The sequence below is a fragment of the Oryctolagus cuniculus genome, chromosome X (assembly GCF_964237555.1).
Source record: "Oryctolagus cuniculus chromosome X, mOryCun1.1, whole genome shotgun sequence".
In the NCBI taxonomy this organism is placed as follows: Eukaryota; Metazoa; Chordata; class Mammalia; order Lagomorpha; family Leporidae; genus Oryctolagus; species Oryctolagus cuniculus.
Genome location: NC_091453.1, coordinates 26525667 through 26538056, shown reverse-complemented (window position 1 = coordinate 26538056; position 12390 = coordinate 26525667). Strand labels below are relative to the sequence as shown.

Here is a 12390-nt window from a genome sequence, read left to right as displayed (position 1 = left end):
AAGATTTAAGATGGATAAATTTCCATTCAGAGTGCTAATCATCACACTTGTGATTTAGCCTCTGCTCTACCCCTCACAATCTGTATAAGCTTTCAGCTCTTTGAACCTCATTTTGCTCATCTGCATAATTGATATATTAGGCTTGAACAGGGATCGGTGGGCTGTAGGCCCTGGGGCCAAGTCCTGCCCACCACCTGTTTTCGTAAGTGAAGTTTTGAAATGCAGCCGCACCCATTTTTTTTTTATTTTTATTTTTTTATCTTTGACAGGCAGAGTGGACAGTGAGAGAGAGACAGAGAGAAAGGTCTTCCTTTTGCCATTGGTTCACCCTCTAATGGCCACCGCGGCCAGCGCATCGCGCTGATCCGAAGCCAGGAGCCAGGTGCTTCTCCTGGTCTTCCATGCAGGTGCAGGGCCCAAGCACTTGGGCCATCTTCCACTGCACTCCCTGGCCACAGCAGAGAGCTGGCCTGGAAGAGGGGCAACCGGGACAGAATCCGGTGCCCCGACCAGGGACCAGGACTAGAACCCCGTGTGCGGGCGCCTTGCGGCGGAGGATTCACCTATTGAGCTTTGGTGCCGGCCACACCCATTTTTTATGGCTTGTTTACAGCTGCTTTTAACTATAATGGCATCATTGAATAGTTGTGATGGAGACCATTTAGCCCTTTAAGCCTTTCACTATCCAAGGACCTATTATAGAAAAAGTTTGTCAACCTGTGGGATAGAATACAGACCCAGTCCAGATTTAATCTTTTGTAATTGTACTCTTTATATTCTTTTTTCTAATGTGCCATTAAAAAAATGACAGATGTATCACGTAAGAAAAGTACTCAGAATAGTCTAATGAACTTTTCTGTGCTCTCATCACCCAACAGTTAACTCATACCAATGTTATTTCATCTCTAGCTCATCCACTAGGTTGTTTTACAGCATATCCAAACATGATTTCACCTGCGAAAAGTTTGGGTTTGTCTTTAAAATGTATTGACTTTTAAAATAAATAACCTGTAACAGTCTCATACCTAAAACTACACTTTCTTTATCATCAGATATCTGGTTGATGTCCAGATTTCCCAAGTTGTCTCATATTTTACAGTATAAATCAGAACCCAAACACATTTTTAAACTTCTTAAACTGGAGGCTTCCCTTCCTTTTCTCTTTTTTTAACTCCTTACAAAATTTGTTGCAAAAGCCAAGTCAAGTTTCTCAGTCTATGTTTCGCTGATCAGTTCTCTTTGGAATCATCGAACATATTCTTCTGCCCCTGTGTTTTCATCACCTTGGTCAGTCCTCTGGATCAAAATACTGAAAATCAGGCTCAAGGTTCTTGTTGTTTTGCAAGAACACCTGACAGGAGTGTTAGGTTCTTCCATCAAGAGGCATGTAGTGGCTGGTCGCTTCTCTTGGCCATTCTGCTTCGCAGTGTTGATGCTTTGTTTTGGTGTTGGTATCAGCTTAGTTGTTTTCCTTTTGAAACAATTCTCTCGGTAACATGTTAATTTTCTCTTTGCCTTACATGTTAATTTGATGCATTCTCCTTGTTTGCAGCTGCAGCTGATAAATTCTAATGAACCTGGAGTGATCATGTTTAAGACTGATGCACTGAAATGTAGAGTAGCTCTTAGTCCCAAAACCAACCAAACCCTTCAGCTGAAAGTGACACCTGAAAATGCGGGCCAGTGGAAACCTGATGAACTTCAGGTTTTGGAGAAATTCTTTGAAACAAGGGTATGTGTTTAGTAATAGTAACATGTGACTTTAAAGCACATGAGGAAATGGAAGCATCGTGGTAGGATGGAGAGTAACTTGCTTTTTTATCCCTGTAGGTTGCTGGACCACCATTTAAAGCCAATACACTAATAGCCTTCACCAAGCTGTTAGGAGCTCCTACACACATCCTCAGGGACTGTGTGCATATCATGAAGCTAGAGCTGGTAAGCACATACTTTTCTAGCAAGGCTTGTTTGAGGACATTAAAGTCGATGGGGGCAGTATTTATTGGTTTTCACTCATTTATGTACTTTTATTTTTCTTAAATTCTTAATTTTATTTATCTTTGAATAGGTAACACAATTCTGTTATATCTTTTACATTTAGATCAAGATGATAAGACAGAAATTTCCCATCCATCTCTGTCCAACCAGTTACCAGTATCTTGCCTCTCCTCCCCAGAGATGATCCATTATAAAAGTCAACATGTTTCGCCGGCGCCGCGGCTCAGTAGGCTGATCCTCCGCCTTGCGGCGCTGGCACACCGGGTTCTAGTCCCGGTCGGGGCACCGGATTCTGTCCCGGTTGCCCCTCTTCCAGGCCAGCTCTCTGCTATGGCCCGGGAGTGCAGTGGAGGATGGCCCAAGTGCTTGGGCCCTGCACCCGCATGGGAGACCAGGAAAAGCACCTGGCTCCTGCCTTCGGATCAGTGCGATGCGCCGGCCGTGGCGGCTATTGGAGGGTGAACCAACGGCAAAAGGAAGACCTTTCTCTCTCTCTCTCACTGTCCACTCTGCCTGTCAAAAAAAAAAAAAAAAAAAAAAAAAAAAAAGTCAACATGTTTGTCCCATCACTTTTTTTTTTTTTTTTTTTTTTAAGATTTATTTGTAAGATAGAGCCATAGAGAGAGGGAGAGCAGAGAACTTCCATCTGCTGATGCACTCTCTAAATGGCCAGAAGCCAGGAACTCCATCCTGGTCTTTCACACATGGGGATCCAAGTACTTGGGCTATTATCTCCTGCCTTTGAAGGTGCATTAGAAGGAAAATGGGTTGGAATCTGGAGCAGCAGGCATTCCACTGTGGGATGCAGGTATCTGAAATAGCAGCTTAACTCTCTGCACCCCAAAACTTCCTGTTTGGTACTTTTTACATTTTTATTATAAAATAATTTATGTATATATAGAAACTTTTATAACAATTTTTTTTTGAAATCCGTCTCCCTATTTTTTTGTCTTAGCCCTTTTGTTCCCTGAATAGTTGCTAAAACTAAAGTGCTAAGTCACAGCAGATGCTGCACGGGCAACAGCCACCCAGATGGATCAGAAGCAGGGCAGCCGGGACTCCAACCGGTGTCCAGTACGGGATGCCAACAGTTCTGGTGGCAGCGTAACCTGCTGCGCTACTACGTCAGCCCTTTCATATCTTTTTCAGACACACAATCCAACCCAAAATAGCATTTAAAAAGCTATTTTCCTACCTTCAGATTTGTTAGTATTTGTGGGGATGTGATTTCCAGGATAGTGAGCTTGCCATACTGCTTGAAACTGAAGAACACCTTGCTTTATTCACTGAGCAAATCCTGGAGATCTTTTCTGTGTCATACAGAGATTATCTTAGCCCAAACAGGCTGAGTATTTCATTCTGTGAATGCGTTAAAATGGCTAGGTTACACTCTGATGGTTATTTCCAATATTTCGCCATTAGAAACAGTGTTACAGTAAAGAGCCCCCCCCCCTTTTTTTTTGACAGGCAGAGTTAAGACAGTGAGAGAGAGGGAGAGACAGAAGAGCCTTTTGATGGCTATGCCGATGTATCTTAGGATAAATTTCTGGAATGAATTGTTGTGGTAAAGGATATGTGTACCTGTACTTTGGGTAGATATTGCCAAATTGTTCCTCACAGAGGTTACGCTGGTTTCTATTCCCACCAGCAATTTTGGAGCATACTTTTGCTCATCGCTCGTCAACAACAGTTTTATCAATCTTTAGCTTTTGGGTCTTTCTCTTACTTATTTGTAGGAACTCTGTGTATATTAGGGAAGTGAGCTCCTTGGGATATTAGTTGTAAATATATGTTCCTCATTTGTCACTTGTATTTTCACTGTACTTTTTTTTTTTTTTTTTTTTTTGACAGGCAGAGTGGACAGTGAGAGAGAGAGACAGAGAGAAAGGTCTTCCTTTTGCCGTTGGTTCACCCTCCAATGGCCGCCGCGGCCAGCGCGATGCGGCCGGCGCACCGCGCTGATCCAATGGCAGGAGCCAGGAGCCAGGTGCTTTTCCTGGTCTCCCATGGGGTGCAGGGCCCAAGCACCTGGGCCATCCTCCACTGCACTCCCTGGCCACAGCAGAGGGCTGGCCTGGAAGAGGGGCAACCGGGACAGAATCCGGTGCCCCAACCGGGACTAGAACCCGGTGTGCCGGCGCCGCAAGGCGGAGGATTAGCCTAGTGAGCCGCGGCGCCGGCCCCACTGTACTTTTGGTTATTTTAGCTATGCAAAATTTTCCTTTTAATAAATAATGATATTTATCAACATTGGTGTTTAAGATTTTCTGGTTTTGTATCATCATTAGGAAGACTCTTCCTAATCCCCGATTTTGAAAAAAAAAATCCTGTAGTTTTTTCTTCCTTTTTTTTTTTTTTTAAGATTTATTTATTTATTTGAAAGGCAGAGTTACAGAGAGAGTGAGATCTTTCATGTGCTGGTTCATTCCCCAAATGGCCACAACGGCCAGAGGTGGACCCATCCAAAGCCAGGAGGATCTTCTTCCAGGTCTCCTACATGGGTTCAGGGGCCCAAGCACTTGAACTGTCTTCCACTACTTTCCCAGGTGCATTGTCAGGGAGCTGGATCAGAAGTGGAGCACCTGGGACTCAAACTGACACCCATATGGGATGCAGGGGCCATAGGCAACAGTTTTACCCACTATGTCACAGCACTGGCCTCTGTAGTTTCTTCAAATACTATCACCCTTTTTTTTTTTTAATGATTTATTTATTTGTTTTGTAAAAATTTATTTATTTGGAAGGCAGAGTTACACAGAGATAGAAGGAGAGGTAGAGAGAGAGAGGTCTTCCATCTGCTGGTTCACTCCCCAGTTGGCCACAACGGCTGGAGCCGTGCCAATCCAAAGCTAGGAGCCAGGATCCTCTTCCAGATCTCTCAGTGGGTGCAGGGGCCCAAGGGTTTGGGCCATCTTCTCCTGCTTTCCCAGGCCACAGCAGAGAGCTGGATCAGAAGTGGAGCAGCTTGGGTCTCAAACCGGCACCCATATGGGATGCCAGCACCGCAGGCAGCAGCTTTTACCTGCTATGCCACAGCGTCAGCCCCTCATTTATTTTTAATTACCTGGATTTTTGGTCCATTTAAGATTTGTCTTGGTGTGACATGACAGGGATGGTTCCAACTTTTTCAGGTGTCCATTTATTGAAAAAATGTCTTTTCTGGGGAGATGTTGAATTCTTTCCGTGACAGTATACAATTAAAGTAGTCATTCCATTATAATATTTTTAGTGTTGATTTGAATAATTCCAAATGACCCCACTCCTTTTTTTGGTTGGTGTTTTACTGTTAACATTGAGACAGCTGTGTTGTTTTACTAGTAGTCTCAACCTTTGGCTTATGATAGGCCATGGGAAACATTATTTTTTGTTGAAAAGAGATCTATTTGAGGTTATAAAGGAATACATATTCATGTGGCTGAAAAACACCAATAGATATAATTACAAATCATTAGTACAGCTTGACTAGTTTAGGGAAGGAGTTGGCAGCATGACTGGAAGGTCTAGGTTAACACCAGTTCAGGGCTTAGAATGGCAAGTGCTGGTCTCTAGTTGCTGAGTGGTGGGAGAACAGCATGTGTCACTGAAGGACACTGAACTGTTGCGAGCTTGTTCAGACCCATAGGACCTGTGAGTGACAGTGGCATAAGGATGGGCTGGGAGAGGCTGCCACTGGAAGGGACCATTAAGGGAGTACAGGAAAACTAATGAAGCCCTGAGCTTGGTGGCTCTGTGAAAACAGAGAACAGGTGTCAGAGACATTGCAAAAGCTGAATCTGTTGGCTTGGGAATTAATGAAGTAGGAGGGAAGGAAAGTGAACATGTCTCCTAAAGTCAGAGTTGACTTTTTAGTAATTTCATGTATGGATTTCTTGTGACAACCTACAAGTTACCAATTTTATATTCTGTTAATACTTGGGTATAAAATGGAATTCTAACTTTTCAGACTCTTGATAAGATTTTAAGTTTTCATATGATTTTTACCATGATTTTTTTTCCCCAAAAAAACAGTTCCCTGACCAGGCAACGCAGCTTAAGTGGAACGTTCAGTTTTGCCTGACCATCCCTCCCAGTGCACCCCCAATTGCACCTCCTGGGACGCCCGCTGTGGTGCTGAAATCCAAAATGCTTTTTTTTGTAAGTATCACCCGGCATCTGTGTGTGTGTGTGTGTGTGTGTGTTTGTGTGCTTCTGAGGAAGAAGCCGTGTGAGGATAATAGAGCAACTTCTGGGTTAACTGCACCCATTCAGGCCCAGATTCCTTAACTGTTAATTTAGACTTCTCGGGATCCTGGTTCCTTTAGCAATAACTGGAATTTATTGAACCAGGTAATAGTGTGACATAGTTGCATCTTAATTATAATATCCAGTTGTTTGACACTTTTCTTGCCGTATTTAATTTTCTTTTGCTTGCCCTATATATCTTAATCTGAAGGTATAGTGAATGATAGTACCTTTTGATACATTTAGAGAATTATTTTGTTTTCTTACTTTGTTTTTATTCTCTTTGTGTGTGTTGTGTGTCTATAGCTTCAACTAACACAGAAAACATCGGTCCCTCCCCAAGAACCTGTTAGTATTATAGTTCCCATCATTTATGACATGGCTTCAGGCACAACCCAGCAGGCAGATATTCCCAGACAGCAGAACTCTTCTGTTGCTGCTCCCATGATGGTCAGCAACATTCTGAAGAGGTTTGCAGAGATGAACCCACCACGACAAGGTACATGACCAGTAGACGATGTCTTATTGCATATGTGTTATTAAAGTTCTTTTGAGAGACACCCCCTTCGCTCCTCTCCTCCTTCCTTAACCCACTCCACCCCCAGCCCTAGTGATAGAGCTGTGCTTGCTGTGGCCCTCCTAATGTCTGCCTGTCGCTGTCTTCCTTTCTCACTGGCTCTTCATTTTTGTCCATTTCTCTGCTGCCTGGAATTTATTTTTGTTAGTGCTTTACTGTTGGGACTGACCCAGTTGCTAATGCCAGAAGCTTGTATTTATAGCACACATTGCTACAAAGCCCTAGGTTAGGATGGTAGAATTTTCCATGGCTGTGAATTTCTGCCGTACCATCAATACCTGCCACCACTCTGTACGTCACAAAGTTGAAATGCATGTTGGTTTCTCATATTTCATGGTTCAATCATGAATAGAATAATATCATTAAAAATTCTGTATCTTCTAAATGTTTTGTGAAGAATAAAAACTGATACAAATGGCATCACTGCTTTTTGGGCTTCTTATATAAGTGTCAGGTGGGTGCAAGTGAACCTTTCACCAAGTGCACAATGAAGCTCTCAAACAGAACATTTCCGAGGAAACCAGAATGTTTCTAGAAAGATAATGATAAACAAGGTCCCTTCAGTACTGGAGTAGCCTACGCTTAACATGTAACTCCTGGCAGTGCTAAATTTGGGATTCTAAAACATCAAGCTCGGCAAAGAGAACCTTTCTTCTATTTTACTCATTTCTGATATCAAGGAATTTGAAATTAAAATTTGCTTATTTCTAATATTAAGGAAGTCCTCTATATCTTTCTGTTTAAAATAATTTAAAAAATAGCATTTTATTTTTAAATGAGGGAAAGTTGTTCTCTGAAACATTTTCAGGTACTACAGTATCAGAGTTTTACTAGAAATGATATTTTTAGCTGTTTTCCCATATGGCACCTAAGCAAGTTGTCACTTTAGTTTATAAGGTTACACTGGGCAGTAGAGAAGAATATGCTTCTTTTGTTGTAATATTTCTTCTACTTCTTACAGTTTTCTGCGTTCATCCTTTGACTTCTCTCTTCTTACAGCTAAAAAATAGATCCTCAGGAATCCAAGTTTAAAGCTATCAGAATTGTCAAAGTAGCCGTCCAGTAGGACTTTGATAATGGACACCATTCCTTCACATGCAGATGGTCATCATGATCTTATAGATGTTTTTATGTGTGATGTCTTGTGGAACTTAAAATTAATAGACCAATGTTTTGATTCTGTTGAGATCAAGCAAGTTTTTCTACCTATCAATAATGATAATGTTTTTTTAAAAGGAAAACAAATCACTTCTCCTTTTATTTGAGAAATTGGTGAGATTTTTGGGAAGTTGTTTTGTTTTGTTTTGTTTTTCCATCCCCCCCCTCCCTTGAGCTGGGCAAACCTTTGGATTTCCTTTTCTTTCTGTACCTGAATTTCCTGGTGGTTGGAGAGAAGGTTGGCAGTAACGTTCACAGGGTCACTGCACATTCTGCCCTTTGCCAGAAGGCCATGGTTCACAAGAGGTCTTCAGTTCCCACTTTCAGCTACTGTAGGGTTAGACCATGTTCTAGTGGAAGGGATCGGCTTTTGGTTTAAAGTATTTGTAATATTTACAAAAAGTGAGAATATTTGTTTCCTTTAAGCAAAGAGGAAATTGACATGATGGATCATCTGTGGCCCCCTCCCCAACTAATCATGTTTTTGGATAATTGGTGCACCGTACTCCCTCTCCTCCTCCCATAAGCATCATGCCCTTCCCCCCTCCATGAAGTGCTTTTTAAAGAAACCACTTTTTTTTTTTTATTCCTTGATTTTAATGTTGAGCCCCAGAAGTTGACCATTTCCTTAAAATTCTTTGGAAAGAACTCCAATAGATGTCATAGGCCTGCAGTGTTCAGTATAACTGCTATTAGCCAGAGGGGGCTACCTAATTAAAGTTGAATAGAATTTTAAATTCAATTTCTTGGTCACACTGGTGGCATTACAAGTGTTTGATATACAACAGTTCCATCATCACAGGAAGTTTTATTGAATAACGCTGTCATGGACATTTTTATCTAGCTTTTAATGCAATATTGGAAGGATACCACCAACATTGTAACTAAATCATAAATATACACTAGATTTTTTATTAGATCCAAAATACATAGGCAGTCAGTCCTGTAGCCATAAAGCCCAACTTTAAAGGCTTATCCAATGCCAAAGTATTTCTATAGAACTCGAGGCATATATTGTCTTAAATTCAAACCTAAGTGGGACTTACCCAAAAATTCCTTCTGAGGAAAAAACAAAACTGAAACCAAATATAATCTTATAAAACCACAGCTTAATCTTCTGTAATATAGGCAGCTAAAATTTAGTGTTTTATTTTGACCTTTAAAGTTCTTACTAATCTCCGATTTAATTCCCTCTTCCCCCACCAGTGTGTTAACATCTTTCCTGTATTGCGAATAGCTAATGACCATTTTTCTCTGTTGCAGGTGAATGCACAATATTTGCAGCTGTTCGTGATTTAATGGCTAATCTTACACTGCCCCCTGGTGGGCGTCCATAGACACTATTGTTTTTAAACCAGGAAGGCTGACAGATGAGACAAAACAACACACACACAAATCTGAATTCAGCCTTCAGTTTAAAAAGAAAAAGGACTTTTTTTTTTTTTTTTGACTTTAAGAGCTAAATATTCTAAACTGGCAAAAATTTTCAGGGTGCACTTCTTTCATCAAAAAGACCATCAATCTTTTGTATAATGAACTTGTATAGTGTGTTCAAATGGGACACAATTTCAAACTAGGTATTACGTCAGTGTCCGCTTGCCAGTAATAGATTTAATATTCTGTTTTATACTATAAAGTTATGAAAATGCCAAACTTGTTTATTTAATTGTTTTCTTATGTTTTGGGTGTAATAGTCCTTTTTTTGGTTTTTGTTTTGTTTTTTAAGGCAGGTCTGTCATTTTTGAATACTGTAAAACTGTGATAAACTTTATATTGAAGCTGTATTTTAATATGACCGCTTTGAATCCTTACATGAAAATGTTTTGGGAGTTGTTATAAACACATCCCAAAAAAGCAATATTTAATAAAACTAGGTTAAAAACAAAAAGTGACACTCACTTGTGTGTGTATACAAGCTCTATAGCCTTTTAGGGCCTCTGTTCCTTTTAACCTAGTGGGGCCAGTAATTTTATTTCTAATAATACATGTCTGAAATTTGACCAAAAACATCTTTGTTTTAAGGTTAATTTATTCAAACGTTCCTAATTTGATTGGTGGTTAACATTTAGTACCTCACTTTTCTTTCAGTATAGGATTATGGATTAATAAAAAAAAGAACCTAGTCTTTAATAAGAGACAGTAAGTGGTTCATACTGGTCAAGGATCCCAGATAATGCAATCATTCTCATCTGTTGAGGATATGAGAACTTTTTTGCTGGGCAAATTCAGTTTACAGGATACTTCTGCATGTAGCATTAATTAGGAAACAAAGAACTTTAATGCTCTACCCTTGCATGAAGTGTCTGTGATGTTTCTTTATCTTACTTAACTTCTTGCCTTCCTCACCCAAGTTGGGGTTGTGCTAAACAATTTCCGTTTAATTCATTGTCAACAAAATAATAGAATTTTTTGCTTGGAAGAAAACAGGTCCAGTTCTTGGAGTTTTAAGAATCAAGATCCAGGGCCGGTCCAGGGTCAAATGAAGTTTCTGGTACCGACACATCTCAGCAAGGTTTCTTTTGGAGCACTGTGCTGTCTGTCCCCGTCAGTCGGGGACTTTTTAAGCTTCAAAGAACATGATCTGAAGTGAAGGTCTTCCGGTGACTTGATGCTGTTGGAAAAGTTTTCAAAATAATTATACCGTGCTGAATTATCTGGTCTCTGTAATAATAGTTCTCCATTAAATTTTGGATGCTTTGTCTAATTCCACTTTAACATGATTTAATTGAGCTTCTATAACTATCCACTACCAAATTCTAGTTTCAAGCATCTCACTACAACTATATCATATCTGTTCGCTTGGTTCTCCATTCAATTCTGGTCAGAGTTGAGGCCTTCTTTGCCTTTCTTCTGTGTCTTATTTCTGCTTTCATCTGCTGCTTCTCACCCAACTCTGCACTATTTAGGAGCAGGTGACTAAACTTTTATCCTTCCTTTATGCTGCCTTTTTTATCCTTCTGTTTGCAGTTCTCCTTACAACGGTAATCACATCAGTTTGGCAATCTAAGATGTCTTTATCAAGGGTCAGCCCCTTTTTATTTGGAGCTGAATCCTTTCTTTCATGTAGAAATCTACATGTATATACAAGAAATGTATTTTTATCTGCAGGATAATATTGTTTCAAATAATTTTATTAATAGAGTTAACTTTTCGGGTATTTTCCCTTTTGAGTGTGATTTTGAAATGTTAATTGCAGTTTTGTACATGCTGCATTCAGTGGACACTTTTTCCTGAGTATGACTCTCCTCGGAATGCATTGTGCAACTCCAAACTGAGATAGGAATTATTGAACACAGTTTGCTTTCAATGCTTATTATAAACTCCTGAAATTGAATTTTATATCATGCTTGGTACTTGGAATTAAAGCTTGAAAACATTTAGCGTTTGAGTCCTAAGTTTCATCACAAACCATGTCTTTTGCCTCTTTTGTTACTCAGGTTCAATCAAAGGGACTGGATACCCATAGTGATTTTTTTTCCCTTGTAGATGGTTTGGGACTTGACTTTAAGATGTTTTCAATGTGATTTTAGTATTTACAATGATGAATAAAATTTGTACAAGTTTCAGAGAACTACCAACTCTCTCTAGTTAATTTTGGTGAATTAGTTCTGGATTGTAGTCTGGTTTTAGTATTAGTGTAACCTTGAAAGAAAAAAATGGGCCTGATTTGCCACCTCCTTTTCATCATCCACTGAAATGCCATTTCAGCATGTATAGAAAGACGTTTAGAATTAGTAAGGAGGAAAGTAAATTTCAACAGAACACAGCACGTTATTAATAATAGGAGCTGAACTTCACATTTGCAAATTAACTCTGAGTGAGCTAAGTGTAAGGGTAAACTAAAGCACACATGATTTTGAATTTAAATAGCACTAATAACTTTACTGTGTTGCGAAGCCTTAGTAACCTGTTGAGCCACAGAAAACCAAGTCCTTCTGCGGACTGTGGTTAATTTAACTTCAAGAAGCGTAACTTTGCTATTCGGATTCCTTATCCAATGTCAACATAAAAAGTCATGCCCTTCTTTCATGCCCCCCCCCCCAAAGAAATACCTGTTAAATTTTACTTTTATTATTTGTCATCCAAGTGTTGTTGATATAAAACCACTTTACAGAGATTTTTGAGGGAACTTACATTCAAGAGACAGGAAGGAAAAATGTTAGTGTAGATTTCAGTATTTGTTTTGGAATTGACTTTTGCCTTGGCTTGATGGGAATGGACAATATGTCTACGGGTATGATCTGAATTTACTTAGGACGGAATCAGTACTCATGTAAAGTTAGCAGAGAGCATCCAGCACTGTCCTGCCCAGCCCTAGGAGCACCGTGGTCGCACAACTTCCGATCGATTGCCCCTACTTCCAAATGGCCAGTGGTTTCTTAAAATACATGTCAAGGATATGATTAATGAAAGGGCATATTTAGGTCAATACAAAA

The 12390-nt window shown here is 40.0% G+C and overlaps 1 protein-coding gene across 6 annotated transcripts in view; it reads left to right on the top strand.

Moving 5' to 3' along the window:
• MED14 (mediator complex subunit 14) overlaps window positions 1–11525 on the top strand; it is a 73118-nt gene extending 61593 nt beyond the window's left edge. For all 6 annotated transcript variants that reach the window (XM_070067491.1, XM_070067489.1, XM_070067493.1 and 3 more), the window contains 5 exons: window positions 1553–1732; window positions 1831–1938; window positions 6007–6132; window positions 6526–6718; window positions 9218–11525. In XM_070067491.1, coding sequence (XP_069923592.1) covers window positions 1553–1732; window positions 1831–1938; window positions 6007–6132; window positions 6526–6718; window positions 9218–9291 — 681 coding nt within the window. In that variant the 3' untranslated portion in view covers window positions 9292–11525. The remainder of the gene's footprint in view (window positions 1–1552; window positions 1733–1830; window positions 1939–6006; window positions 6133–6525; window positions 6719–9217) is intronic.
• The last annotated feature ends 865 nt before the right edge of the window (window positions 11526–12390 follow it).